General features: G+C 40.0%; 4 protein-coding genes across 12 annotated transcripts; 2 read left to right on the top strand and 2 right to left on the bottom strand.

Moving 5' to 3' along the window:
• Positions 1 to 243: 243 nt before the first annotated feature.
• On the top strand, positions 244 to 2,433 carry Mlc-c (Myosin light chain cytoplasmic). 3 transcript variants are annotated; one of them, XM_031991754.2, is made up of 5 exons: positions 244 to 536; positions 616 to 643; positions 799 to 1,261; positions 1,383 to 1,688; positions 1,809 to 2,433. In XM_031991754.2, exons 3-5 carry the CDS (start codon positions 1,207 to 1,209, stop codon positions 1,913 to 1,915), a joined length of 468 nt encoding a protein of 155 aa, XP_031847614.1. In that variant the 5' UTR covers positions 244 to 536; positions 616 to 643; positions 799 to 1,206; the 3' UTR covers positions 1,916 to 2,433. The 3 variants fall into 3 exon arrangements, with proteins under 3 accessions (XP_031847614.1, XP_076226151.1, XP_031847615.1); XM_076370036.1 differs by having other exon boundaries at positions 247 to 536; positions 1,221 to 1,261; XM_031991755.2 differs by lacking the exon at positions 799 to 1,261 and having other exon boundaries at positions 282 to 536.
• Positions 2,434 to 3,204: 771 nt separating this feature from the next.
• LOC116433554 (ornithine decarboxylase antizyme 1) lies at positions 3,205 to 7,851 on the top strand. The gene is given in 7 exon segments (XM_076370025.1): positions 3,205 to 3,469; positions 5,234 to 5,283; positions 5,426 to 5,525; positions 5,527 to 5,628; positions 5,975 to 6,224; positions 6,318 to 6,473; positions 6,698 to 7,851. Coding segments are annotated over 4 exon segments (564 nt in total). The 5' UTR covers positions 3,205 to 3,469; positions 5,234 to 5,283; positions 5,426 to 5,429; the 3' UTR covers positions 6,434 to 6,473; positions 6,698 to 7,851.
• row (relative of woc) lies at positions 7,311 to 20,885 on the bottom strand. The gene is made up of 23 exons (XM_076371596.1): positions 20,499 to 20,885; positions 19,784 to 19,919; positions 19,377 to 19,670; positions 19,065 to 19,216; positions 17,999 to 18,178; positions 17,718 to 17,862; positions 16,961 to 17,574; positions 16,452 to 16,917; positions 15,379 to 16,092; positions 14,867 to 15,294; positions 14,587 to 14,779; positions 14,296 to 14,495; positions 13,860 to 13,893; positions 13,141 to 13,300; positions 12,947 to 13,035; positions 12,801 to 12,858; positions 12,600 to 12,738; positions 12,165 to 12,283; positions 12,016 to 12,084; positions 11,881 to 11,941; positions 11,592 to 11,780; positions 11,233 to 11,403; positions 7,311 to 11,137 (listed from the first exon to the last, which is right to left on the bottom strand). The coding sequence occupies exons 1-23, from the start codon at positions 20,851 to 20,853 to the stop codon at positions 8,532 to 8,534; spliced, it is 7,572 nt and encodes a 2,523-aa protein (XP_076227711.1). The 5' UTR covers positions 20,854 to 20,885; the 3' UTR covers positions 7,311 to 8,531.
• On the bottom strand, positions 20,561 to 23,057 carry LOC116433568 (RAS oncogene family member RabX1). Of its 7 annotated transcripts, none has more exons than XR_012999170.1 (6): positions 22,927 to 23,057; positions 22,768 to 22,843; positions 22,252 to 22,379; positions 21,512 to 21,958; positions 20,896 to 21,071; positions 20,561 to 20,701 (listed from the first exon to the last, which is right to left on the bottom strand). XR_012999170.1 is itself a non-coding variant. In XM_031991783.2 (3 exons), exons 1-3 carry the CDS (start codon positions 22,808 to 22,810, stop codon positions 21,464 to 21,466), a joined length of 666 nt encoding a protein of 221 aa, XP_031847643.1. In that variant the 5' UTR covers positions 22,811 to 22,911; the 3' UTR covers positions 21,175 to 21,463. The 7 variants fall into 7 exon arrangements, 1 of the variants encoding a protein (XP_031847643.1); XR_012999171.1 differs by having other exon boundaries at positions 22,768 to 22,813; XR_012999174.1 differs by having other exon boundaries at positions 22,730 to 22,813; positions 22,927 to 22,973.
• Positions 23,058 to 24,878: the final 1,821 nt, after the last annotated feature.

Raw genomic sequence — 24,878 nt, 5'->3', positions numbered from 1 at the left:
GACTTTTCTCGATGATATTACTAATTTTCGGGAAAAGAGGATTCAGGTATACACGAACGGCGAAGGAGTTTAACGACAAGTGTGCGACAAAAAGAAATAAGAATCGTTTCCGCTCGCGTCTACCGGGAAATAAAAGAATACTTGTACACGAGTACATACTTGTTTACTCTGATACTCTAGTATCGCTCGAAAGACGGCACTCGGGACGGCACAGGGGCCAGAGTTCGTTGCCGCTGTGTTCGTTGCGTGACGCGCGGAACCAGCGTGCGTGCGAGCGTGTCGTCCAATCGCACACTAGAGCCGAAAACACACTAGATTCCGACCGTTCGGACCCGCATTCCTTCCGAGTGCCGTCTTTCAAAGGACGGACGACGCGTGTGTCACTTCTTTAGGAAGGTTCCGCTCGAAATCTTACTAGAACGATCGAAGCGCTTAACCACTAGTTATATCCATATACAACGCGCAAACATTGTATTCACGGTAGAAAGATAGATCATCGTGCGTATTTTAGTACGTACACGACACCAATTAGGATGGTAAGTATTCGCTTGCACCCTATTCTTGTATAAACACGATGCTAGACGATTGTACAACTTGATGGAATTACGTTTACAGGCATCATACTCGGAGGATCAACTTGCAGGTAAGCGAACGCAAATCGGTTCTTAAGAACAATGATCAAGGAGGGGCGGACAGTTTTTTCTCAATGTTTAATTTGGGTCAAGAATATCGTTACCTTATTAGACCCACACCCTGGTGTCACCAACTTGCGTGTCGATCATTACCTTTTATGGTTAGGTACTTGAAGAAATAGTAGCAGAAAAGAAGAAAGGAACACAGAAAGCGAATAGCATCGTTATCGTTATGTTAGTTCGTTCATGCGTTTTCACGTTGGATTTACAAATAATTCGTTATCATTTTATATAATTGTGTTGTTTTGAGCCCGCTACAATTAATATTTTACGGTTCTACGGTTCTACGGTTTTCAGTTATTTATATTTGGACGAATTCTAAATAAGTGAAGCGCAACCGTGACATATTGCGTTCGTAAATTCATTTGATTGATGTTTATTTCTCAATATTTTCATCATCATCATTTTATTCGTGCGTTTATAATCGTTTGAAGGTGATTCTTCTATATATTTTTATATTGTTTGCAACAATTCGCTATTCCCGTCGAGTTTTTATAAACGTGTCAAGTACAAGATGTATGGGTGTAGTTATCAAGAACTGACTAATAGAATGATGTCATCCATCGAGGGTAAATAATATTGCTATACATCTAATTGATAAAAATTAGAAATCAGTGCTTCTCGATTTGGCAAAACACTTTTGCCAAATTATTAATAAATAGCGAATGAAATTTGCTTGTACTGTTATAGAATTCCAAGAGGCTTTCCAGCTTTTCGATAGTCGAGGAGATGGAAAAATTCACGTGGCTCAAATTGGGGATGCGTTACGAGCTCTTGGACAGAATCCGACTGAATCGGACGTAAAGAAGTTTACTCATCAACATAAACCCGACGAACGGATCAGTTTCGAAGTCTTTCTACCTATTTATCAAGCTATAAGTAAATCTAGAACATCCGATACAGCAGATGACTTTATAGAGGGTTTACGTCATTTCGACAAAGATGGAAATGGCTTTATATCTTCTGCTGAATTGAGACATTTATTAACGACGCTAGGTATCTAAGAAAAGCAATGTTTTTCAACAAATTTCATTGAAACCAAAAAGATGTCACGACTAAGTAAATACGTTCACTCTGCAGTGTTAACATTATTTATACTTTTTTCTTTTTGTATAGGTGAAAAGCTTAGCGACGAAGAAGTTGAAACATTATTGGCGGGTCACGAAGACTCGCAGGGTAATATTAATTATGAAGATTTCGTCCGTCAAGTGATGTGTGGTTGATTATTTATTCTCTACAAAATAACAACTGATATATTATTTTATAAAGAATTGTATTAAGTGCTGCATTTTGTTAATATTTTATCTTTGTCAATATTTTCGTACTATACTTGATCAATTGTGAAAACTTTTTCTATAGAAAGATGCGATTGTCGATATTTCCAGTGCAGATTACAAAATACCAGGAGATAGGTATTTCTAATCGATGAATTTTTCAAATGTTACGGAAAGATACGTGCATCGATTGAAAAGAACAAAATTGAAATGATATTGTAAAAACCAGATTACAAGTTAAGTTTATGAATTTGCAATGTAAACATTCCAAACACTATCTTAACGATTCAGTGTTCATTTTTTAATGTGTAATCGTTTGGTGTATTTGGTTATCTATCTAGAATTTATTTTATCTAAAAGTATTAATTTCTCTTTGTTAGAATGCAAGTATACTATTTTCTGCCCTAACAATAACTTTGGATTACAAAATATAGTGTACTAATTGAAATAAAATTATTAAAAATTCACATTAATTGTTTTTCGTGAGACATGTCAATTTCTGTAATTGAAACAAATCGGTTTGTAAGATGTGTTCTCCGATTAAAAAAGGATGAAATCGATTCAATGGTAATTGATATTTTACTAGATCTGTAAAAAAGTTAACGAATTTAACGTCTTTCGAAAAACTTTGTCATCGTGCCTGCTATTAAGACTTATCGTGACATCAGTCTTGCATATCCTACTTTGGTTAGGATTTTTATCAACTTGTCCTTTTAATATACAAATCGGTTCGTCAATTCTTTTCTGTTGCACGGATATCATGTAGGTACTATTGGGAAATCACTTGACCTCCCGGCGGGACGGCACAGGGACAAGAGGGGACTCTTGCTAGGGATTTCCTTTATATTGTAGTTTCGATTGGTTACATGTAACCGCGCGCGTATTGTCCAACAGCAAATTATTATCGAAAATAAGATGAGCAAAGATGAAAGCTGATCAATCAGACTCGTATTCCTTGCAGGGTTAGTCTCGTCAACAACGCGGAGTATGTTTGGAGAAGGGTAACTTTTCGCGAGGGGAATGTTACTATAGAGCTCATTACTATAGAGTTATATATGTATATATATTATTAAATATCTAATTTTGATTAGCAAGTTTTAGGTTGTTGAGACAGTGACGTGGATAATTATTCCGATTTTCGATAAAGTTTCAAGTGACAAAGATACAATCGATTTGAGTCGAATCGAATCGAATCGAATCGAATTGGGTCGGAATGAATGGATCGAGATAAATTCGAGACTGATATTCGACATGCGGCGAAATTCAGAACCATTTCCTACGTTCGAGTAAGACGGTTGCTTGCGTGTGGTGATATTCTTCGATAATTCTTATCGCGCAACAATCGTTCGTCCAGCGAACATTTGATCTTGAGAAAAAGTAAATTTTACGGCCGTCAAAATTTTACGAAGAAAGAAGTATGAATATTAACTCCAGTCTACCATTAAGTAATTGTGAAAGTAGTAAAAAGGGCTTAATAATGCCAAGTCTAATATCCAGCAATTGGTAAGTGCTGTGCGACTACTGCGCCATTTTTATCTTGACTTTGTTACCGCCATCTTGCACAATATTTGTTAGAACATGTTCAGTACCTTTGTTCTTTTTTCCGTAATACAAATTAGTATGATTAATATTACAAGTGTCCATATGTAATCCTAAAATGGTCAGTTCGTATTTCAAACGTAGCTTGTTAATTTTCAAATAATACACACGAGCAAAGTGTCAAGGAGTGACACGTTATTGCGATTCAATTGTATTCTTTAGTTTTGAGCTAATTGGTACAAACATAAACGTTATAGATTTCAAGTTTCTTTCTTTCTTATAAATGTAATTGACTGAAGCGAATGGTACATGTACGAGTTTGAACAATGTATCGAATGGAATGAAGATAGTGCTCAAGGTGAAGAAGGCGTAGGAGTTGTAATGTTCCATCAGTAGATTTCAGATTTAAGGGGGGGGGGCTACCGTTACATTGCCACGTGAATAATGTACATACATCAATCCTGTAGTAAATAACTAACGTTTACTGTGTCTATATGTGTGTATAAATATGCGCACTTTTATATGCATGTACATATGTATATGTACATATACGTGTGTATAATCTGTATATACATGTGTATATATGTGTGTGTGCTGTGTGCGCATATATACACATCATACGCGCGCCACTCACACACCTGTAACACCATATGTGGTATCCATCAGCTGTTCCACCACACGTATTGTTTACGCCGAAAATATAAAAAAGCAACGGATACGCTGAAATTTTACTTGCATTTCATAATATATCCAGTGGAGGTTTATGCAAAAACAGATATAAATATCTTTTTACACGACTCAACGTTTCGCAACGTAATTGTGGAAAAGTATTCGCGTATGAGACATTACTGCAAACAATAAGAACGGGTTATACAGACGTACGTGTTTACCGTATGAAGATATTTCACGTAATTTTCATAGTAATTGCATACGAAGCAAATGTACATTTCACGCGAGGAAAGAGAACGCAAGTACAATGTGATCGATACATGCTTTTATCTATATATAACCTTATCTTCGATATTAATCAGTCGATTAGAAATGTTCTGGTAAATACAAAGATACATTCAATTTTAAGGATTACCGATAAAATGTTTTTATGACCGAGCATTTGTATTAAAGATTTTCAAATAAAATTTCACATTTTCAGGTGACTAATACCGCTTATTATCATTTCGATGTCGATTTCTGTAACAGAAATACTTTTAAATATTCTCTCTCTCTCTCTCTCTCTCTCTCTGCCTCTCTGTTAATAATAATCTGGATAAATTCAGATGACACCATTCGTATTAATCTTTTCTAATTTTTCTTGCAATCTAACTTGCATAAATAATACGCACTCTTCCACCGATGAAATATCTTGTATTTATCGAGGAATTTTACCTTTCTTCACCCTTGCTAGGTCGTTCATTTGTTCCAGATCATTGTCCATTTGATCTTAGAAAGATAGGAATAATCTTTATTGGTATAAAAAATGATTCATATCGCGTGACAATTGTACTTGTAACGTGTAACGATGTTGGATCGTGAAGGGTTAATAGACGAAGATCATTGCGTAACATTTTTTCATTAATCGTCGATGATACATTGAAAGACAATAAACGTGTTCTCGACGAGAATAGTACGTTTTCAATGCTATCCAGCAGTTGGCTGTATTCCGAAACTGATAAATATGAAAAGCGAGATCGTTTCACGAATGCGGTTCATTCGATGTTTTCCGAATTTCAGAGTACACACAGTGTTGGTAGAATATGATTGTTTACTGTGCAATGTGGCAGGTATTCATTTACGTCTATATTTTATATTCGCTGTTTGCTTCGAATATACATATTTTGTCGTTTAAAACACGACGATGTTTATATTAATGTGTGATCTTGTGTAGAAATTTGTATGTGTTCACTGGTATATTGATTATTACAGTGAAATGTCAAATAAGTGTATGGATGAAAGTTTAGAAGAAGGTTGCACACTGCAACAACATTATTGTATAACGCTGGGCGTAGGGCCTCTGTGGTGGTCCTGATGTGCCCCATGCCGCATTGTCTGTATCTACAGTCAACACAGAGAGCCGCGGCGTGGGGATCAAGCAAAGTCAGCTCTCTGTGAGCTCCCATATTGTACAAGTAAGTGTTACACGCGCATAATACGATGGTGCGTTCGTCGCAAATTTACGAAATTAATTAATCCCTTCGAGTAGAAATTTGTTGGTAATGGACAAGATTAATTTCATTTCTAATTACACACGAATTCAGCACGAGAAGCGTACTGTCGAGATCACGCGCAATATATGCGAATGACCTTGACGAAGTTAAATGCTTTTTATTGGTATCGCACCGTTCATTCGAGAGCAGCGCACAGTTCTCTTCGATCTTGCGATTAGTTCCTTTACCCCGCACACTGGTTGGCACGTACATGTACATAGTTGTGTACTAATATTCTTTCTAACATTGTTTCGAACATTGTCTCTAGGAGGATGAATTATTGAAAGCCGTGAGAAATAGCGAATCTTTACGCCTGACTTTTACTTTACACTTGACCGAGAGCACATCCGTCGAGTGGGAAACAGTAGTGTGGCGCCGTTGTCTCTATATTCGCGTACCAAGTTGTCTCTTACCAGAAGGTTCGAAAGAGGGCTTCGTTTCTCTTTTGGAATATGCCGAGGAAACACTACGGTGTACCAATATCATCGTTTGCCTACGCAAAGATCGAGCGGATCGAGGTAGTACTAGTCTATCATTGTTTGGCATTAATGGCAAAGATTGTGCCGAGTAGAAGATTTTCTCCTCTAAAACGGCTTGTTACCATAATATAGCAATGCTGGTTCGAACATTCATGTTTTTGGGCTTCACGGTTCTACCGCCTACTCACGCCTTAGTACCACCAGGTAGCGATGCTGGCAATCTTTACATGCTCTATACCATCGAATAATTGACCAATAGCGATTCAACCTCTCCTTCAAATTTACAGCGTAAGTATCGTTCCGCGGAAAGTCACATTTGCTATGGTATTTTATCCTATGTATGTGTACTCTATAATACGTTTTTTATCGAAACTTCATCGTTTCAGTTATATCGACATTCTCTCTCTGTTGTATTTCGTAAAAATTGTAGCGAAACATGCGTGGGAGACGCATGGAGACATCTCTCTGAACGACCGAATGTTTACCGGAACAAACGAGATTTTATATTTTAGGGTGAAGAGAAACAATAGAAACTTTCTGCAGGAAACAGTACGAACTTTCTGGACGAACCGTTGAGAAACATGCACGACGAGGGCGAAACGAAGAGGTACGAGAGGGGAGACAACGTATAAAAGTGAACTGATACACCAATAGTTGGGAATACGTAGAACACGTACGTTAACACACAGACTTTCGATCAAAATGCCGTCGGAACATCGATTCATTCTCTTAGCAATACAATGTTAACAATTCTCTTGGGAGCGTATAAACTGCTGACAAAGTTTCCCACGTGTTACAATTTGACGGTCACGGCGTTCAACGTATCTACATATGTGTAAAACACGAGCCGTCAAGTTGTAGAAGAAATTTATTACCGACAAATCTCAATGTTAATTGCAACAAATTGGGTATCGCCGTGCTTTATTTTCTATTACTATATACCATCATATCGTTTATAAGTATTACTATCAATATCGATAATAATATATACTGTATGCATGTAAACGTAACGATATCGTGATCAGTGTGAAATTTTCTTTCGAATGTTCTCGGAAACATTATTGTTTACAAACAGAAATTATTCCTTAAAATATTTGTAAACTCTGAACAAAGCGCGAAACTGTGTTAATTTTTGTATCGTGCACACGATTAAACGATCGTGTGATCACTGTACACTGACGTACATCGTTACATTGATTATTGCGTAAATTTTGTTTAGTGTATTTAGGTGTAAGCAAAGATACTGAAGACAATGAGTATAACGACGAAAGAACGTTTGTGGTAATCCCCGATCAATTAACATTGCAGAGTTTTTGCTAATAAATATGTTCTTTAGTGTTGACTTGATAACAGACGATATTAGAAATCATTGCGAAAACAGAAAAAAAGTAAAATGCAAAAAAAAAGAAAATAAAAAAGAGTTAATAGCTTATTAGAAATATAGATATGTTAAGTACAGAGTGATGGACTATTATGTATTAATGCAAATAGTTTTAAATTTGCCTGAATTTTTCCAACTAAACAACTATTTTGTTAGTTTTATTTTCTCAATTAGTATTATATAATATATTCGTACACTTGACCACATAAAAGTACATGTATGCTACATTTATCATTCGTACAAAAAAAAAAACCGTACGTGCTAAATAAACGTTAAGAAAATTAATCCCTTTCTCTCTAACTCTCTCTCCCACCCACTGCCACCTGCCCCCAGCTTTCTGTCGCCTTCGATGTGTATGGGTGGGGAACAAGTCGAATGCTCTCGTTGCCTAGCGAACATCGTACCGTGTAATCTCATTTATCTGTTTATTGTATCACATAAACATAGAAATCAGCGATTAAAAATATTTTAATATGAAGGGTACACAAGACAGAACGAATCACATGAAACAATTCTTGTTGCGAGACAAATAGATTCAGCATGTTTCAATGTGCCAGAGAAATAGAATGCATCGCCTCTCGTGCGATTCTATTTCAATGTGTACATTCATTGGGAGGAAGAGACAGAAGAAATCGAAAGTAGCGAAACGAATCGACCAATACAGGTATAATTATAGTATGGTATATTATGTTACAATTGTACCCTCGTAAAACAGGAGATGAACATGCGAAAGATACGCGTTTATTATTTCATTTTATTCGATAACTCGAGGCATTCCAACGAACATCGTACGATAAAACTAAATATGTGTTTGAATGAGTCGTTATCGTATCCTACGATGCTTTTCTTTTTACAGAGATTATGGATCGAATGAAAAACACAGATCATCGCATCTTGAAACTGTATTTCGCCAACACGTGTTCTCCAGCACTTTGTTATCTTACGAAATGTATCGTACGTTAACTTTAACGTAAATTAGTCCGTTTTCCGTCAGTGAGCGTTTCCTCGGAAACAGCTTTTGGAACCAAACCCAAACTATCCAACATCCCAGACGGTGCCGGATCTTCGATTGGATAGGCAGATACTTTTTTACATTTGACCAAGTGTGTAGCCAACTGATTTCCATCGGTGGTCGCGTAACCGCATGTACACTGCATCCGTTTGTCCAACGGAACATTAATGAGAGGAGAAGGGACCACGAGGCTGGTCATCGGGCGTTCGTTATGGATTTGCTGTTGGTGTTCTTTGAACGCACGCCAACAACAAGTTATATAACGACATTGTTGGCATCTCTGTTCACCGGGAAAGTGATCCTGTTCGTCTATATCCTCTTCGCACTCTTCGCAAGACAAATGTTCGACTGGAACGTTTACTACGATCGGACCTGTCACCCATTTCTTGAGTTTTTCGTCCTGCGGTAATTCTGTTACTGGGCTATCGATCTCGAATCGTCTGTTCTGCAGTCGTTGTTTCGGTATCAGTATACTACTATTACTACCACTAGAATATGGAACAACTTTGGAGCCGGAAACACAGTCGTGCAATTGTCTCTGATGAACTTTCAACGAACTTTTTTGATTGAACCAGAGACAACATCTGGGACACTTGTTTCCTCGGCCCTGTTCTCTCCTGATCACGTGTCTTTGCATGTGCAATAGAAAAGCATGAACGCTGGTAACGGTAGGACTACCCTCGCTCACAAACTGTATCACTTTTAGACAATAAGGACATTGCAAACCTTCGCCTCTCTCGTGAACGCGATAAAAGTGATCGATGGCGTCCTTGTGACTGGAAGTTCGGTAACCACAGCTCTCGCATTGATACGGCATTTCCGAGGGGAAATGCATCGATGACAGGTGATTGACCAAAAGCCCGCCGTTCCCAAATTTCTGTTCGCAAATGGCGCAAACAACCATGTCGCTGTCCGAGTGACCAAAGTTACTGTGCGCTTCCGTTACATGGGTAACCATTTGATGCTGAGACGAAAAGGCTGTACAACAGTACCTACATACCGGTGAATTGGATTGGCCGGGCACTTGAGGTGGAACGTGGCTAATCGTGTGCTCCATTACGTCTGTGTTGGTACGCATGGTCGTCGAGCACAAAAAACACTTGAAATACAACGAGCACTTGTGTTCCTTTAACAAGAGACTCTTATCACCTTCCATGGTGGCATAGTAAAATTCTTGTAATTGTATCTGATCACCTTTCCCACCACCCTCCTTCTCCTTCTCCTTCTCCTTCTCCTTCTCTTTCTCTTTATCCTTGCTGGTAGACACTTTCGGATCGAGCATAGGTTTCTTAGCATCTGGTTCAGGACTACTCGGTGTGGTGGCCATCGCTATCGCAACGTTCCTTTTACGTCCCCTTTTCGGTAAGGGCCTGGTCGTTTGGCCAAAAGAAGGCAACGTTTCCGACTGTTGCTGCTGCGATTGCTGTGACTGTGGCTGTTGATTCGCGTTGTTACTCGCTACGGTATTCGACTGTACCAATATATCGCATCCCGCTGGAATTTCATCCTTGTTCATGGTCGCGAGAGGCGTCAAGGGTGGTGGATTCGCATTCGAATAGGACCAATTCTGAAAGGGATTAGCAGCTATTTTAGCTAAACGATCCAACAGACTTTCGTTGCAATCAATCCTTGTTTGCTCTGCGATATGCGCGATGATATTGTCGAATGCTCGAGCAGCGGTCAAACCATACATTTCTCTCCATACCAACTCGTCCAAGAATTGTTGTATCATTTGTCTGCTAAGCAAACTGAGGGTATTTTGAAACATCCTTGGAACAATTTTCCTCAAATACTCCATAATATGATAATTACTCAGAATATTTAGAGGACCTTGTTCGGAAAATGCGGACTGCGTCACGTAATTGAAACCCATTTCTTCGAGTGTACTTTTGTCAACGGTGAAATCGGTCATGATCTTAGAGTCTGTGTGCACCCACTCTTTCAATGGATGTAAAATATTATTAAACCGTCTTTTATACGATCTATCGCCATCTTGTACAGGATCGCAAGCCCGCAATCTTAAATCCAGGGTAGCGTAATCCAAGACGCCAAGTACTTCGACTTTAACTTGGCGCAAGTTTCCATCTTGCGACGTTGTACCCAAACTGATCACACCGACCTGTATCACCGAACATTTGCCCCCCATCTTACGAGTTTTATCCCACACTGCAGCTGTACAAATGCTACGCAGATGCGTGTAGAAATTTTTTACATACACATTGGTCACTTTAACCCATGAAACAACATTTTGAACGTTCGTTTGACAGGCCCAGTGATAAATTAGCTTCAAAAGAACCGTAGGTGTGTACGGTGCACCTTGAAAAATCGAACCAGAGAAAACCGATACGTAACGATCGGGACAGCAACTCGAGATCCATACGTATCCTCCCGAGTACGGAAATGTACCTTGATCGCTGTACATTCCTAATTTCAACTTGGTTTTTTGATAACTACTGCTATGCTGAGCACAGTATTGCTCCGATTTTACCAAACCTTGTTGGATCAGCCATTCAGCAAACTTTGTGGCAGAAAACATGAGTACACTCTTGACTTTGTTATCTGAAATGTACATGTATCAGCTTGTTTGTATAACATAATAACCACAATAACAACGATATAACGATCGGTGGTTATTTCTGGATTTAGATAAATACCTAACTCCGACCTTTCTTTTTGAGCTATCTGTGCTGTAATATCCTTTGTGCAAAGATTAGGTCTGGCTACGACAACCAACGAAGGAAACGTTCTACCTCCATTCATTTTGTTGAAAGTTACTTCCCTACCGTCTGGAAGATTCTTCTTTGATTCATCGATTTGTTCACAAGCTAAATCAAAATTGAATTGCTGAAATCAAATAACTGACCCAATTCGTTCTCGTTGTTGCGTCAAATTTCATGAAACCAAGGGGATCTCGAGCCAGAAAAATTGCATATTTACGTTAATGTTAATCAGTCGGTTGTTTAATTGAATAAGAACACAACAGTTTAAACTTTGAACGAATTTCATCTCTAACCTGCATTTTTATTGCCAACTGATATTCCACCAATGCTCGTATGTTCAGTCGGTTTCGTCATGGACAATCTCGCTGTCGTCCCTGTATTTGCACTTATGGTGGCCACGGTTGATGCTGTAACTGGAGTAATTTGTTGTTTGCTTACAGTTTTTATTCGGAGATTTGTAACACCCTGTGGACTGGTAGTGGCTGAAAATGAAACGAAATTTTCGCATTTACACACGCTGTTAGTATCTGGCGTTATTCCGTACACATGTAATACACATTTTTTGACAGTAAAACAACTTACTTGGTGTAACAACGTGCGTGGGACATCCAACTTTTTGTCTGCCGCGAGTAACTAATACAGGCTATACATAATCAGAGTCAGAAAATAAGTGAAAGCAAAAAACATTAAAGAAGTTAATATTTACGAGTAACGTACTTCCTCTATTATGTCAGGTTGTTGCGCTTGAAGAACCTTTGTTCTGCGTCCGGATCGAGTGTATTTATACTAAGAAAAGAATAGTGTGCTTTTAATATGGTAGTTAACTTGCATTCTATTAAAAAAAGCAACCTGAACGTTTTCCATACATTTTCCGTCTGAGAATGAGTAATTGTAGGCATTGCTGTTGCCATAGACGTGGATGTCGACGCGGGTGTCGGTGGAGGAGCAGATATTGAAACCGATGGGGCAGTGGTCATTGAAGTTACTATAATCAGTGCAATTTTTAAATGTTTTTTTATATCATCATTATCGTTGTCGTTGTTGTCATCGTCATTGTCATCGTCATCATGGTCACTGTCGTCACTGTTGTCATCATCATCACCACCATCGTCGTCGTCATCATCATCACCATCATCATTATTATTATCATCATATAATTATATCATCATCATCATCATCATCATCATCATCATCATCATCATCGTCGTCGTCATCATCAACACCATCATCATCACCATTATTAGCATTGTAATTATTATTATTATTATTATTATTATATTTTTAGACAAATAATTCCTTACCTTGAGGTTGTGCTACAGACCCAAGTATAACTCCCATTCGCGAATCCACGACCAATTGTATATTACTCTGAGAACCATTTGCATTATTCAGTACATTGAGTTTAATGGGCGGTTGATTCTTATTTTGATTCTGTAAATGCTACGAATGTAAAACCTTAATGGTAATCGTTTTGTTTCGTATACATTTTCTACGATACTCACTACATTGACGATGGGTTGGGGATTATTTTTAACCACTGTCGGCGTTGGATTCGGAGGTCTGACATATAAGAAAATAAAAGTCTAAGTTTGCCAAGTTAACAAGAATTGTAAAAATAGAACACATTTATATTGGAAATGATACCTACAAGGTGTACTGATAACCATTAACATTGCCTGCCTGACATATCAGCTTTCCCCCGTGGTCTTTAACCAATTCATCCAAAGTAGCAACAACCTAAGGGACAAGACACAAACGGATGATGAATTATAGTAATTAAACGTATCGCATAGAAGTAAGTTTAAAATTGCAATGCTTTGTAGGATTAATAGAGAAACGTACCCTATCATAATTCTCTTTCAATTCTAATCGTAACATTAATTGCGCTTCACTGAGCGGTTCTTCTGTACACTCCAAGTTTAAAGTCATGTGAGACGGTCGGGTATTCGTCACGGAACGTGTGATTAATCGAGTTTTCGGCATTTTTGTAATATACTCGAATCTTCAGAAGCGTATAAAATTTTCTAAAAGAAATAGCATAAATGTAACAAGTAAATTTTTATCGTACGTCCGAGCTTCCGCTGCTCGTTTTTTGACACGTTTTTATCGCCCAAGCAATATGTTTAAATGTTCCGAAAGAGAAACGATTTTCTTCTAACAACACTAATCGCACCTTATTGTTTTTCCTCACAAACAACTCGTTGGATTTATTCAGTGGGTTTCCAGTGTATCTCGGAAATAAATGATTATGGCGGCGCCGGTGACGGCGCCATATCAACGTTAGCAGGAATAAATTGTTACAGTTAGTAAAGAAATAGTATTAATTAATTAGATTACATGCGACAATAAAATCTATAACGTATACGCGCTTGTAACGATGGACAATTACTACATAATGTACCATTTGATAATGAAATGGAACTAACGATGAAATTGGAATGTACCATAAACACGAGATGAAAACGATATAGGCGACCTCTCTGCGAAGAACAAATGAACCGGTAATTTCTATTGTACCGACGATAAGTGCTTATCGCGGATTGTTATAATGGTATCTATACCGGTGGTCATAAAACAGCTGAATATTATCTTGGACTGATAAACGCATTCTATTGCAAAGGTATATTGTTGTTTTTTATTTATACTCGTATGTAAAGTTTCGTGGGCAAGGGTAGGTGTATTTAGTACCACAGACAAGGTATAGGATAGCATTGCAATGAATTACCGACCGTGCAAAACATTGGAGGTTTCGCTGTGCCATTTACGTCTAGAGTAAACACAAAATGATCGAAGGTGGTAAACCAACATAGAAACAATTTCATACAACTATAGAAAAACATGTGTATTTATATATGATTGTACGTCGTACAATACGAAGTTGCAAACTTATTTTTATTGTGACAAATACAGGCGTTGGAAGCGAGAATCAACGGAAAATATATTGGTAATAATCTGTTGTTATACGGATTATTACTGGAGATTATTGAATGTGTTTCTATAGGCGCAAGTTCCTCCTTTCCGTGATATTGCCAAGAGTGCAGCCCGACGGTAAGGTCTCGTGTTGATAGATGATCGGCCAATGTCGCGCAGAGTTTGCTAGCGACTGTTGGTAGAATGAACGATCTTTCGATAAATAATAGGGATAATATGTTTCGCTACAAGGTCGCCACTGGTCGTAACTCGAACCGACGTAGCACCTAAAACATACAGGCACCGATATTGACATTCTATCGATGCAATTTCCTGTAAGAAAAGAAAAGAAAAGAAGCTCCGTCGTTATCAGTGTACCACGGATAATGATATCCTTGTGAGAAGCCACATCTATGTTCAGGTTCGCAACAATAATCCCAAGCAGCGTGTTCCGTATCGTCATCGATTTCACAGGACCAAAAACCAACGATCTCGTTCCGCTGACAAAAGGTCCCATTTCTACAAGGGTGACCGTTTACCGTGTAACGTTGGAAAGTCGAGAGTGTCCTTGCTAGGTAAGAGTGGTAATGCGAAAGAAAAGCGGTAAAAGTCACGTTGATTTTCTTTTTTCCTTCTTTTCCTACCCTCTTTTACTTACAATGGACGTGGAAGTCGAGCTCGTGCTCGAAGCGACCGAAAGGTTTATCGAAAATACTGTCCGTTTCGTGATCGCTCTCTCGTTCCTCGTAACCGTGTCCGTATATCTTCGGTTGGAATTTATCTCTCGTTCGAGACGTAGCCGCGAAGATGGACCCTGTGCCGTGAGATTTGTCGTCAAACAGGATTTCTGGATGCAGCACTCGGTCGAACGTGGAAGGGAACGAGGATCTTCCGTGTTCTTTGGAGACTGGCGCGGCATTTGTCTCGTAAAGAGGACTCGGCGACAGCCCGCAAAATGGTTCAAGATCTTTCCACGTATAGAGAAAATGACTGCCGTCGTGGGTGTAGTCCAAGTTTGGTCTCAGGTCTTGGACGGGTATATCGCTGAACCAACAATTATCTCGGGCACTGTCAGTGGCAGTAATCCTGCGAATAATATTGGATGATTATAGAGGACGCGAAAGCAGGGGAAACACGTCCCCGTTGGTTAGAATAAAGCAGTGTGCTCACATGTAATTGAAAGACATGCACGGCACCGTACCCGTGTTTCTCATCGATGAACATTTTTGACGGCACTCTGATTTCGTGGGAGCTCGCATCGAGGACACTATCGCGTGAGGCATTAATTTGCATGGCCTATGATACTGAGCGTAACAAGGTTCATCCGAAAGGGCCGAGTCGGATTCCTTGCCGTACCATGCAGACAAAGCGGATATCGATGTTATCAAAGGATATGTCCCGCAACCATAGGAGAAACTACTTCTTTCGTATAATTCAGCGCCGTCCATATCGAGCATGTTAACCGGATCGATTTCCCCCGAGGGCCAATCGCTTAGAAAACAGTTTGAGTCTGCATGCTGATGGCGGTCACGCTCCTGATACGAGTACTTTATCGTTCCGTACACATAGACCAAAGTTTTACAGAGAAATTCTTGCGCTTTCGTACAGGCGAACTGACATTCTCCCAAATTCTGCGCAAACGTTGACTTTCTCGTAATATCCATCGGTATGCCAAAGCCGCTTCTCACTCTCGAGAAACATTCCTCCTCCCCCGAAGGGAGTCGGTCTGTTGTTTCTTTCGAGTTGCAAACCTTTGGATCTTGAGCCGTTATGTATACGTCGTAATCGCGATCTGGCTCCAGATCCGTGTAAGAATCGAAGTCTTTGTACGAAAGGTCGCTGAACAAACAATTATCGGTGGGATTCGTTGTTTGTAGATTGTGTCTGCGTAGAACGGAAAGTAAAAATAGATGATAATTACAGGCACGATGAGAAGATTCGAGGTGCGGCTCAAGTTGAGAGGTGACCTCGTAATCGCGTCCTGTTGTGAGAACGGGGTCACCGTTGATGCTATGCAGTTAATTGGAGTGTTTTGCAACACGTTGTTGCATAATTGTATATAAAATCTATTTTTCATGGAGTACTATATCGTAGAATATCGGTGTTTAGCGCGAGATCGTTCGAAAAATGCTGCTTTTACCGGGCACGGGCTGCTCGTGACCGTGTGCGTTCAAGTTTTTCGTGTTCCCCTCGTTTTCGTACGAGGTAGAGAAAGAAACGGAGTTTTCCTTCGAGTCCCTTACCTGTAAGCGAAGCTTCCACACGCGAAGGCTGTTTCGACGATACAAAGTTGTTCGCATTGCTTCGGATCACGCGCGAGGCACGACTTCCGTAATACGTTTCTACCGAGCTTCGAACCTGTTGCGTACTTTATGAAACATCTTGGCCTTGTCGATGTCACCTCGCGTCCTCCGAAACTCTGTTCTTTCGAGGAAGGTACGTAATTAGCGTCGTATCCAAATGCGCTACCGTAACTGTACAATTGGTCGGAAGAATGCTCATTTCCTCGGGGATAAAAGAAATCGCGTTGTAACGATTGAACGTCGATTCGGTGTGCAGGAGAAACTGAAGATCTCACGTTTGAGAGTCCATTGTTGAAGTCAATGCGAGGAGGATCGTGGAAAGAATTGGCATCGTGTATCAAGTTACTTTCTGATCTCATCCCATTACCGTACCAGTTTGAGGGCGGGTTTTGATGGAAAGGAAAATCTATGGAGCATAAGATGCATTTATCTTTCCTAAATGACAAGATCGATACGCTCAACGTTTCCTCGTAGCGAGTGTTGATAATGGGGAGGCTGCAAGTACTGGTGTATGCCGTATTTCCATACGGAAAATACGATAGAGACGGTGAAAGAGAAACGTACCGGCAACGAGAACGGCAAGTGATAAGCGTAAAATGTTCCCGTCTCGAACGGTCGATACGTTAAACGTGTCGCATAAAGTATGCATCTAGATGGTGTAGAGTGTGCAGAGATGTATGTAGAGATACGCAAGTACTCACCGCGAAGAGTTTTGTGCGAAAATTGTTCGTGGTTATTGGGTCGTGGTTCGTGTTTATCAAGAAAGTCTCGAGTAAACTCGTGACTTGTCGGATAGATTGTTTGGTAGTATGGGAAACTCATCGAAACGGACGGCTGTCGGAAAATATCACTGTTCGCATTCTCTTGCTCCGTCCGTGACCACGGTAGATTTGGCCGATTCTTCCCAGCGAAAGAACCGTCGCTTCTCACAAAAGGAAAACAATTTTGATCCCTCTCGTAGTAGTCGTATCGAGAATCAATCAGAAAGTCTCTGTCTGGTTTCATGCGAAAGTATGGTGTGGCAGTCAGTTCGCATGTTCCCTTTAATCCATTTGTTTCGTGCCTTAAAATTACGGAGAAGCAACATTACAGAATCTGCCGTTACTTTATAGCTGAAATACTTTGGTTTCGTTTAAGAAGTAGTAATACGTGAAAAATATTGTTTAACGCGAGAACAAGATCGCTGGAAATTGTTGATTCACGTACCTGTAGTTAAAACCTCTACAATCGAACGTCTTTTCATGCTCGCACGCGTGATGGCAATCTCGCACGTTTTGACAATCAACGACACGGTCGATCAGCAGTTCCATCGTCTTTTTACCAGAATGCATTTTCCGATGACAAGTTACAACTAAATGGCACAATAAATTTTCATCACATACCATCGTGTATATTAATATACGATACAAGTATAAACATTAATTTCGTAATAATTATTGTTTATTTGTCAGCGTATTTATCATAGAATGCGCCGTTGCTACACTTACGTGTAAATTCATTCTTGTCAGTTTCCTTCAACGTTAGTGTTGAACTTTGAATGACGGGGAGAGAGAGCAGCCAGAACACAACAGACGACCACCACCACCACCACCACCACCACCACCGCGTTTTCAAAAACATTTTTGTTGATGCGTGGAATCGGTACGAAGAGAATAAAAGTAGTTTCTCTGTTAGTTAAAAGAAGAATAATTCTCGTCTTGTTCGTCTCGTTGATATTTCATAGTATCACTTTTTGCTCGGGTGTATCGGTGTTCCAATTATATTGTATTTTCAAACATTTGCTAGCGTACATGTTTGATGTATCAACATAGGTATACGAGAGAAACTGCGGGCATGCGAGTCGACAAAATTGAAATTGTAAGACGTGCAAGAAATAATGGAGAAAACACAGTCGTGCGTGGTTTTATAGAAAAGTGAATGTTTCTGTGAAAATAGTGGGAGGGATTAATCGTACGTTGGGGAAGGGGCACGTCATCGTTGAAGATTTTAACGAGATGGAGTTATTCGCGATAAGGACACGTAACACGAATAAACTTTCCTACGTAGTTTGAACTTGTTTGTTCGTTCGAAAGTATTCGTTTACTTCCAACGTACTACTACGCTCGAATAGTACAGCTTCAAGAGATTTTCATTTTCCTCAGGCCAAATAATCGTATACATATCGTATATTTAGTTTTTTAACCAGCCATCTTACCACGCTGAATATGTATTCAGTAGGTATCTTTCTTTACGAACAATATCCACTGTTCGCAGCCTTCGCGGGACATCGAGGACATACGGTACAATTATTTCAACTAGCTTGCCATTCGCCTGTATACGATGCGTTTTCAAAAGATCGACCATTTAACCGTTTATTTCTCTATTGGTACAATTAAAAATTTTAGTTGTTCGACGAATGCGTTGTGCAAAACCTGTACGATTAGAGGAGAAGCGTGGAGGAAGAAAAGAGATGACGAAGAAGAAGAATTGTCTCCCTTGTTGAACATTCGTAGAATGTTTTTCCGTTGCGCAATGTTCGTAGGCATGTAATGAAGTGTGTGTTTCGAGACTCACCAAAAGTATTGCCCGATGCTTTCTTTTGATTCTTATTCGCGAGAATATCCAAGACTCTACGATCGTCATCACCGGAAGGAAAACGGCCATCGTGATCGACGAATAGATCGTAGACATTAGCGACTCCCTGATTCGGCTTGCCACCTTTACCTCTTAAAATTTTAGGAATACATCTTACTTTTTACACGATCGTTTCCATTTTAGCTTGTCGACTTTTTCAGTAAAGTTATGGAATTTCGCGAGTGATCTGAATGTTACGGGAAAAGATGAAGGATTAAAACGAAAAGGAAAATACGATGGAACAGATATTACCTCGGAATAGATATCGTGCGAAGCAGCGGCGACGATTCAGGTTTGATTGATTTTAGAAAAGAACTATCATCGACGAAGGTAATAGAATCTTTTGTATTTAATCGTTTGTCAGGTTCAACGGTGGAATTTCCAATGTTGCGTATAGGAAAACGTCCGTACGAATGTACAACGTTACACCATGGCGAGGTTTGTTGATTTTTCACGTACACGTCATAATCGGGATCGATTTCCAGATTTTTCAGATCCGGTTGTCGGGCGCTCAATGCACAAGTACCATTACCCTTTACGCCGACGCTAATACAAGTTCGAAAGTTAATAGAAAGAGTAACTCTGTGTATGTGTGTGTGTGTGCATGTGTCAAAAGGTGTGTATAACGATAGTTTTGGTCCCGCGGGAGCTGCTCTTACCCAAACATAAATGAAACGCAAACGCGTTCACTCTGCGAACAGTGTTCTTCGCATTCCATTAAACTTGCGACCTCGACTCGCGAAGCGATGTCCACGTTAGACAACTTGGACCCCACGGATATCCTTGCGTAACAATCTAAGAGAAGAAATGTCAGTTTTTGAACAGCAGAAGGCAGAGAGGACTCGGTCCGATCAACTTTTGCTTTGAGACGAATTATTCCAGGAATTTTACCATTTCCAACGGCAGCTATGCGATTGTCGATCGTTAGGCATTGCGATCGGAAACATTGTCCAATAATGTTAAGCACGTGAAATGTGGCCGAGACAAATACACATCTACATTGAACCATGTTTTCGGATTTCACTGATGCTTGAAACGATTACTAAACTAATAACTTGTTCAAACGAGTACTACAGAACGCAGGCGCAGAATTCAGCGACGTCGCAAAGATTTGCAGCTACTCGAGCTCGTTTGTGCACGGTATCCACATGGCACTTGGAAATATGTTGTATCGTATCGTATACGATCGGAGATCTGAACTTCACCAAAGTTCTCATCTAACTGTCGGACTACTCCCTCGTACGAAACGTAATAAGAGCTCTCTAAAGCGAATATTACGTTAGAATCATCTCTCTGTTGTTGGTCCCCTTCTTTCTTACTCGTAAGCATAAAGAAACTCTCCGAACGTACACCTGTAGCACATTGTATACGTACTTGTGCGTGGCAGTTGATCGTATAGCGAGTACGAGTATACAGCGTTGTAGCGTGCTACGCACCTTTCTTCTCGCACACATCCAATTCGAAGTTGTACTTGCGTAAGGTCGTGCTTCCGTGACAGTACACGTGCAATATAATAGAAGCAGTTTGAAAAGGAACGGTTTGATCGGTTCATTTGTCGAGTATAACATTCGATATGCCTGGAACGGAATATGTACGCGATGTGCAATAACTTCATTTCGAACGAGGGACGAACATTTGATCGACCGATTCGACATAATACGATTCGTACAAGCTCGTTTGTGCGACTTGCGTGGAAACGCGTGCCAATGTCCTTATTTCGAATTGCCATAGACACTAGGCCCGTGTAAAAGATTGCTACGGGAATACTTACGTAACGAAAATGAGATAAGTTAAACAAAGCCGAGACGCGTCACGCTTCCTGAGGCCTGGCCCATAGACGGAATGATTCATCTTCCGATTATCGTTCCGGACTTGGCTTGTAAGCTGTTACTCTCTAATTTCGTTAGGAGATGTTTGCTTTCCGAGTAATTTGTCCTTGGTCGGTTTCTATTTTCGAGGAAAATAAATTGTAAAGGTGGTATTTTTCTGCTGACCTTGTCCATACACGATTTACACGATTTACACGATTTATACGAACGCATTGAACCCATTGAACGTTTCTCATTTTTATTCGAAAAACATAGAGTAATTAAAAGACACATGAAACGAATCGAATTTTGTTTGAAACGTAACAAGAGCTCTCCAAGGCGAACATCACTACAGAGATTGATTGCGAAATACATCGCGTGTTCGGATAAACGAACCAAAGACGTTAGAGGTGTATACAGTGTGCCCGGCGCACTGTCGCAAAGAAACGATCGCAAAAACGCGATCCGACTGTACAATCTGCGATGGTCAAGAATAGTTGAAGCAGCAAAGGGAAGCTTAGGGGCAACGGATTAGCAGCATGTGTACGGTTTCTCGTGCATCCTATGCGCAATACTGACGTTTTGAGACTTTCCCTCGAAGGTTGGCGAGACGGGCATGTCCGCACTGGACCAAACCGCCGAATTGTTCGACTCGTACACTCGGATGGTTGTCACATGTTCGCTCGACGACAGACTGACGAGTTCCCTGCCGATATCTAGAAACACGTTATCGATGCCTTCGTCTTGCACCACCGATGTTTCGTGGTAGATCGCACCGATTTTTCTCGCGTAAATTCGACCCTCCTCGGCGTTCACTTGCCGCTCCTCTTTCAGATCCGATTTATTTCCGATCACGACTAACACGATACTCCCCTCGACGTTTTTACGAAGTTCTGCAACCCACCCCTTCATTGCCGTGAACGTGTTGTACTGAGTCAAATCGAACACCAACATGGCAGCGTTCGCGTTTCGATAATACATCGGTGCCATCGATCTGAATTTCTCTTGGCCGGCAGTGTCCCAGACCTGTAACCAACGGACACGGCTCTGAAGACGTTCGATCGCATTTTAACGGTCCGCCCGTCGAATACATCGATCGCTCACCAACGCGTGTTATTCGAATAGAAATACTTACTCGAGACACCGAGATTACTATTACTTACTATGAGGTGAAATTATCAGAATTAAATGAGTTTCGCGCGTGTATCGCGATTCGTCGACGAGTACAGACGGAATGAATCGCTCGAGAAAAAGGTAAACTTGAAATAGGTTCGTTCAATTCCTTCGGCGTTCTTATTTAGATTGAACCAACGTTATACCTTGAGCAAAATTCTTGTATTTTCCAGGTTCAGTTTGCACGTAAAAAAAGACGCGCCTATCGTAGGATCGACATGTTCGTTCAGAGTTTTCCTGATGTAACGAATGATCATACTTGTTTTTCCAACACCTGAAAAATCAATCAGTCCTGTAGTGTCCTTCTCGACTGTCGAGTATACAATAGAATTTAACGAGCCTAGGCACAAGAAGACCTGGCGGTTTTTCCCACGTATTCGTGCGCACACGTATCTGCGATGCACGCGTGTAAGCACCAACCGATCGAAAACTAACCTAAACGGTATGCTGTAAGCGGTCAGAGACTAACGCGATATGCATTAATGCATTGCCAAACGCGAAACATGAGAAGAAAGTTGAAAAAACGATAGAAATCCCACTGGTAAGGATACGTTTAATATTCGGAAATGTAGTTTCGACGAAACAGAAAACATGGATATCGATGCTTACTACATACATACATACACATATAGGTTAGGATGTTTCGTCGATTGAAGATTTACCTTGGGATCCCACAGCAACAACTTTTCCCTCCACAGTTTTCATCTTCTACATGACACGAAACAATACATTATTTGGCTGAAAGAGTTGTTTCGATTCTTTATGCACCGTAGCTCCTAAGAAAGAAACAAAAGATTTCTCGAGTAGAATTTTAAACACACCTGCTATTCATCTGATGGTATGGATGGCAATGACGACGGTTGACAATGATTTGCCAAGTATGTCCAAAGTCCGGCAGATGGTGTGCGTCGATAATTACAAAAATAACAATTCGTGACATAGTACCGCCAGCCTTTAAGGTTAATATTTCATGAAAAAAGAGAAGGTAAAGGTCTTGACCTGTTCCAGTAAACATATATTTGAAATTGGGAAAGATAACCAAGATTTTCAACTCACTTGTTCCTTCTGTAAACAAAAGATACGCGATAACAATGGTTCGTGATGTTTTTCCCGCGTGAATTTTACGTTCGTTGAATCTTCAAACGACAGAAATACCGAAAGATTAACTTTGAAACGAAAATGAATCGAAAGACAGGAATTGCAACGAAACATGGTAACATCAATAGCGATCAGATTAATAATAAGAAATATCTCATTTATGTAAAAATGTTGTTAACAGAGAATTTTCGTCTGTTCCACGATACCTGTCGACGCCAAGCTTGTATCGTAAATATCGTAAATATCGATAAAACAATGTCACTCTTCCGTAAGAAAAATTGGCATTTTTTAGTCGTAGAAACGGTTATGCAAATATGTTAATTTCTATTACAATTACACATTCTACCGGTCTTCCAATACTTGATCTTCCAGAACACGTGGTATAAGACGAAGGCCCGAAAATCTTGTGCTGTACAGATCAACTCGTACGGCGACATCTTGCGAAGAAATCGATAAACTGAATTGTCGTGTTTCAACGCTTCTTTATCGACCAAGCGAGGTTTAAACGTTGCAACTATTTGCCTATGTACCAGTTTGTACTTTTTTACGAGTTATACGTATAAATTATTGTAACAAGCGTCAGTGGCGGCCAGTAAACGTGTCAAAGTGGCAATGCTTGTTACCACAAGGCGTACGTAAAAACTTTCATAATAATTTCTAATAGATAATAGACCGGCACAGTATATACTGCAGAGTAATCACGGTTCAAGTTGACCACTGGCAACCCTGATGACAACGGCGCTGCTTTCGAAGAACATGATCGCGGTGTGGACATGGTCGAGGAACTGACTGCTAAAGACTTTGCGAGGGTAAATATACGTAAAGATTTCCAGGATTTATTACTCGTTCGGTTGCAGGATTGCGAAAACAAAAGTATTTATTTAACGTATTTGACAATTAGCGGAACATTGGATTCGTTTTTCCCTTCGTTGGAAGAGACACATTGCGCGTTGATGTCGCTTATCGAAGCCGAATCAAAGAATGGAATTCAGATTAAATTCACGCGTGAATGTGTTTCAGTAACGGGAGAAATAAGTAAAGAAACAAAAGGAGGAAAAGGAGAAAGTATACGAGTGTAGCTGAAGGAAGATGGTGGGGGCAGAGAGGGGCGGAGGGGAAACGAAGAAGAGAAAGCACAAAGAAGACGGCACAGCAAGAGGAGTGTTTGGATGCTGTGTTTCCGTTCTTCATCAGTAGTCGATCGCGTGTCGCGAAGCTCTCTCGAGCCATTCGTAATCTCGTGCGATGGCTTCTAAAGAAACAATCACGTGGTAATCTCGAGCATGATATGGTCAAAAGCCGAAGAAAATGTACCATTTTGATAAGAGAGATTGCTTGTTTACAAGTACTTGGAACATAACAAAAGTTTCCGTACGAATACAAAGAGGAACGAATCAAGTGCGACGTTGAACGTAGACCAAGAACTGACTATGGTTTCTTCTCAATTCCGATCGTCTTGTTCGGCAAATTGATAAAAAGGAGAAGAGGTATGAACTTTTTAAAAGAGCAAGTTCTAAATCGGATTCTGTAACATTGACTCGGGGGAAATGTGTAACAAGTGACGACTGGTACAGCAGTATAGAATAAGATAGGACAAAGTAGGATAATAGGATAGGATGATGGAATATGATAGGGCAGGATAATAGGATAGGATAAGATAGGATAGGATAGGATA

Source organism: Nomia melanderi, chromosome 1, assembly GCF_051020985.1.
Source record: "Nomia melanderi isolate GNS246 chromosome 1, iyNomMela1, whole genome shotgun sequence".
NCBI lineage: Eukaryota > Metazoa > Arthropoda > Insecta > Hymenoptera > Halictidae > Nomia > Nomia melanderi.
This window is presented reverse-complemented; position numbering and strand designations above follow the sequence as displayed.

Coding starts and splice junctions, on each gene's coding strand:
- LOC116433568 (XM_031991783.2), bottom strand. CDS start 22,810: ATGAAAACTGTGGAGGGAAAAGTTGTTGCTGTGGGATCCCAAG. Junction 22,380..22,767: donor TGTTGCTGTGGGATCCCAAG/GTAAATCTTCAA, acceptor TTGATTTTTCAG/GTGTTGGAAAAACAAGTATG. Junction 21,959..22,251: donor ATACAAGAATTTTGCTCAAG/GTATAACGTTGG, acceptor CGTTGGTTACAG/GTCTGGGACACTGCCGGCCA.
- row (XM_076371596.1), bottom strand. CDS start 20,853: ATGGCAATTCGAAATAAGGACATTGGCACGCGTTTCCACGCAAGTCGC. Junction 12,859..12,946: donor AATGGTTATCAGTACACCTT/GTAGGTATCATT, acceptor CTTATATGTCAG/ACCTCCGAATCCAACGCCGA. Junction 11,404..11,591: donor AGTTGGCAATAAAAATGCAG/GTTAGAGATGAA, acceptor ATTTTGATTTAG/CTTGTGAACAAATCGATGAA.
- Mlc-c (XM_031991754.2), top strand. CDS start 1,207: ATGTATGGGTGTAGTTATCAAGAACTGACTAATAGAATGATGTCATCC. Junction 1,262..1,382: donor AATGATGTCATCCATCGAGG/GTAAATAATATT, acceptor GTACTGTTATAG/AATTCCAAGAGGCTTTCCAG. Junction 1,689..1,808: donor ACATTTATTAACGACGCTAG/GTATCTAAGAAA, acceptor CTTTTTGTATAG/GTGAAAAGCTTAGCGACGAA.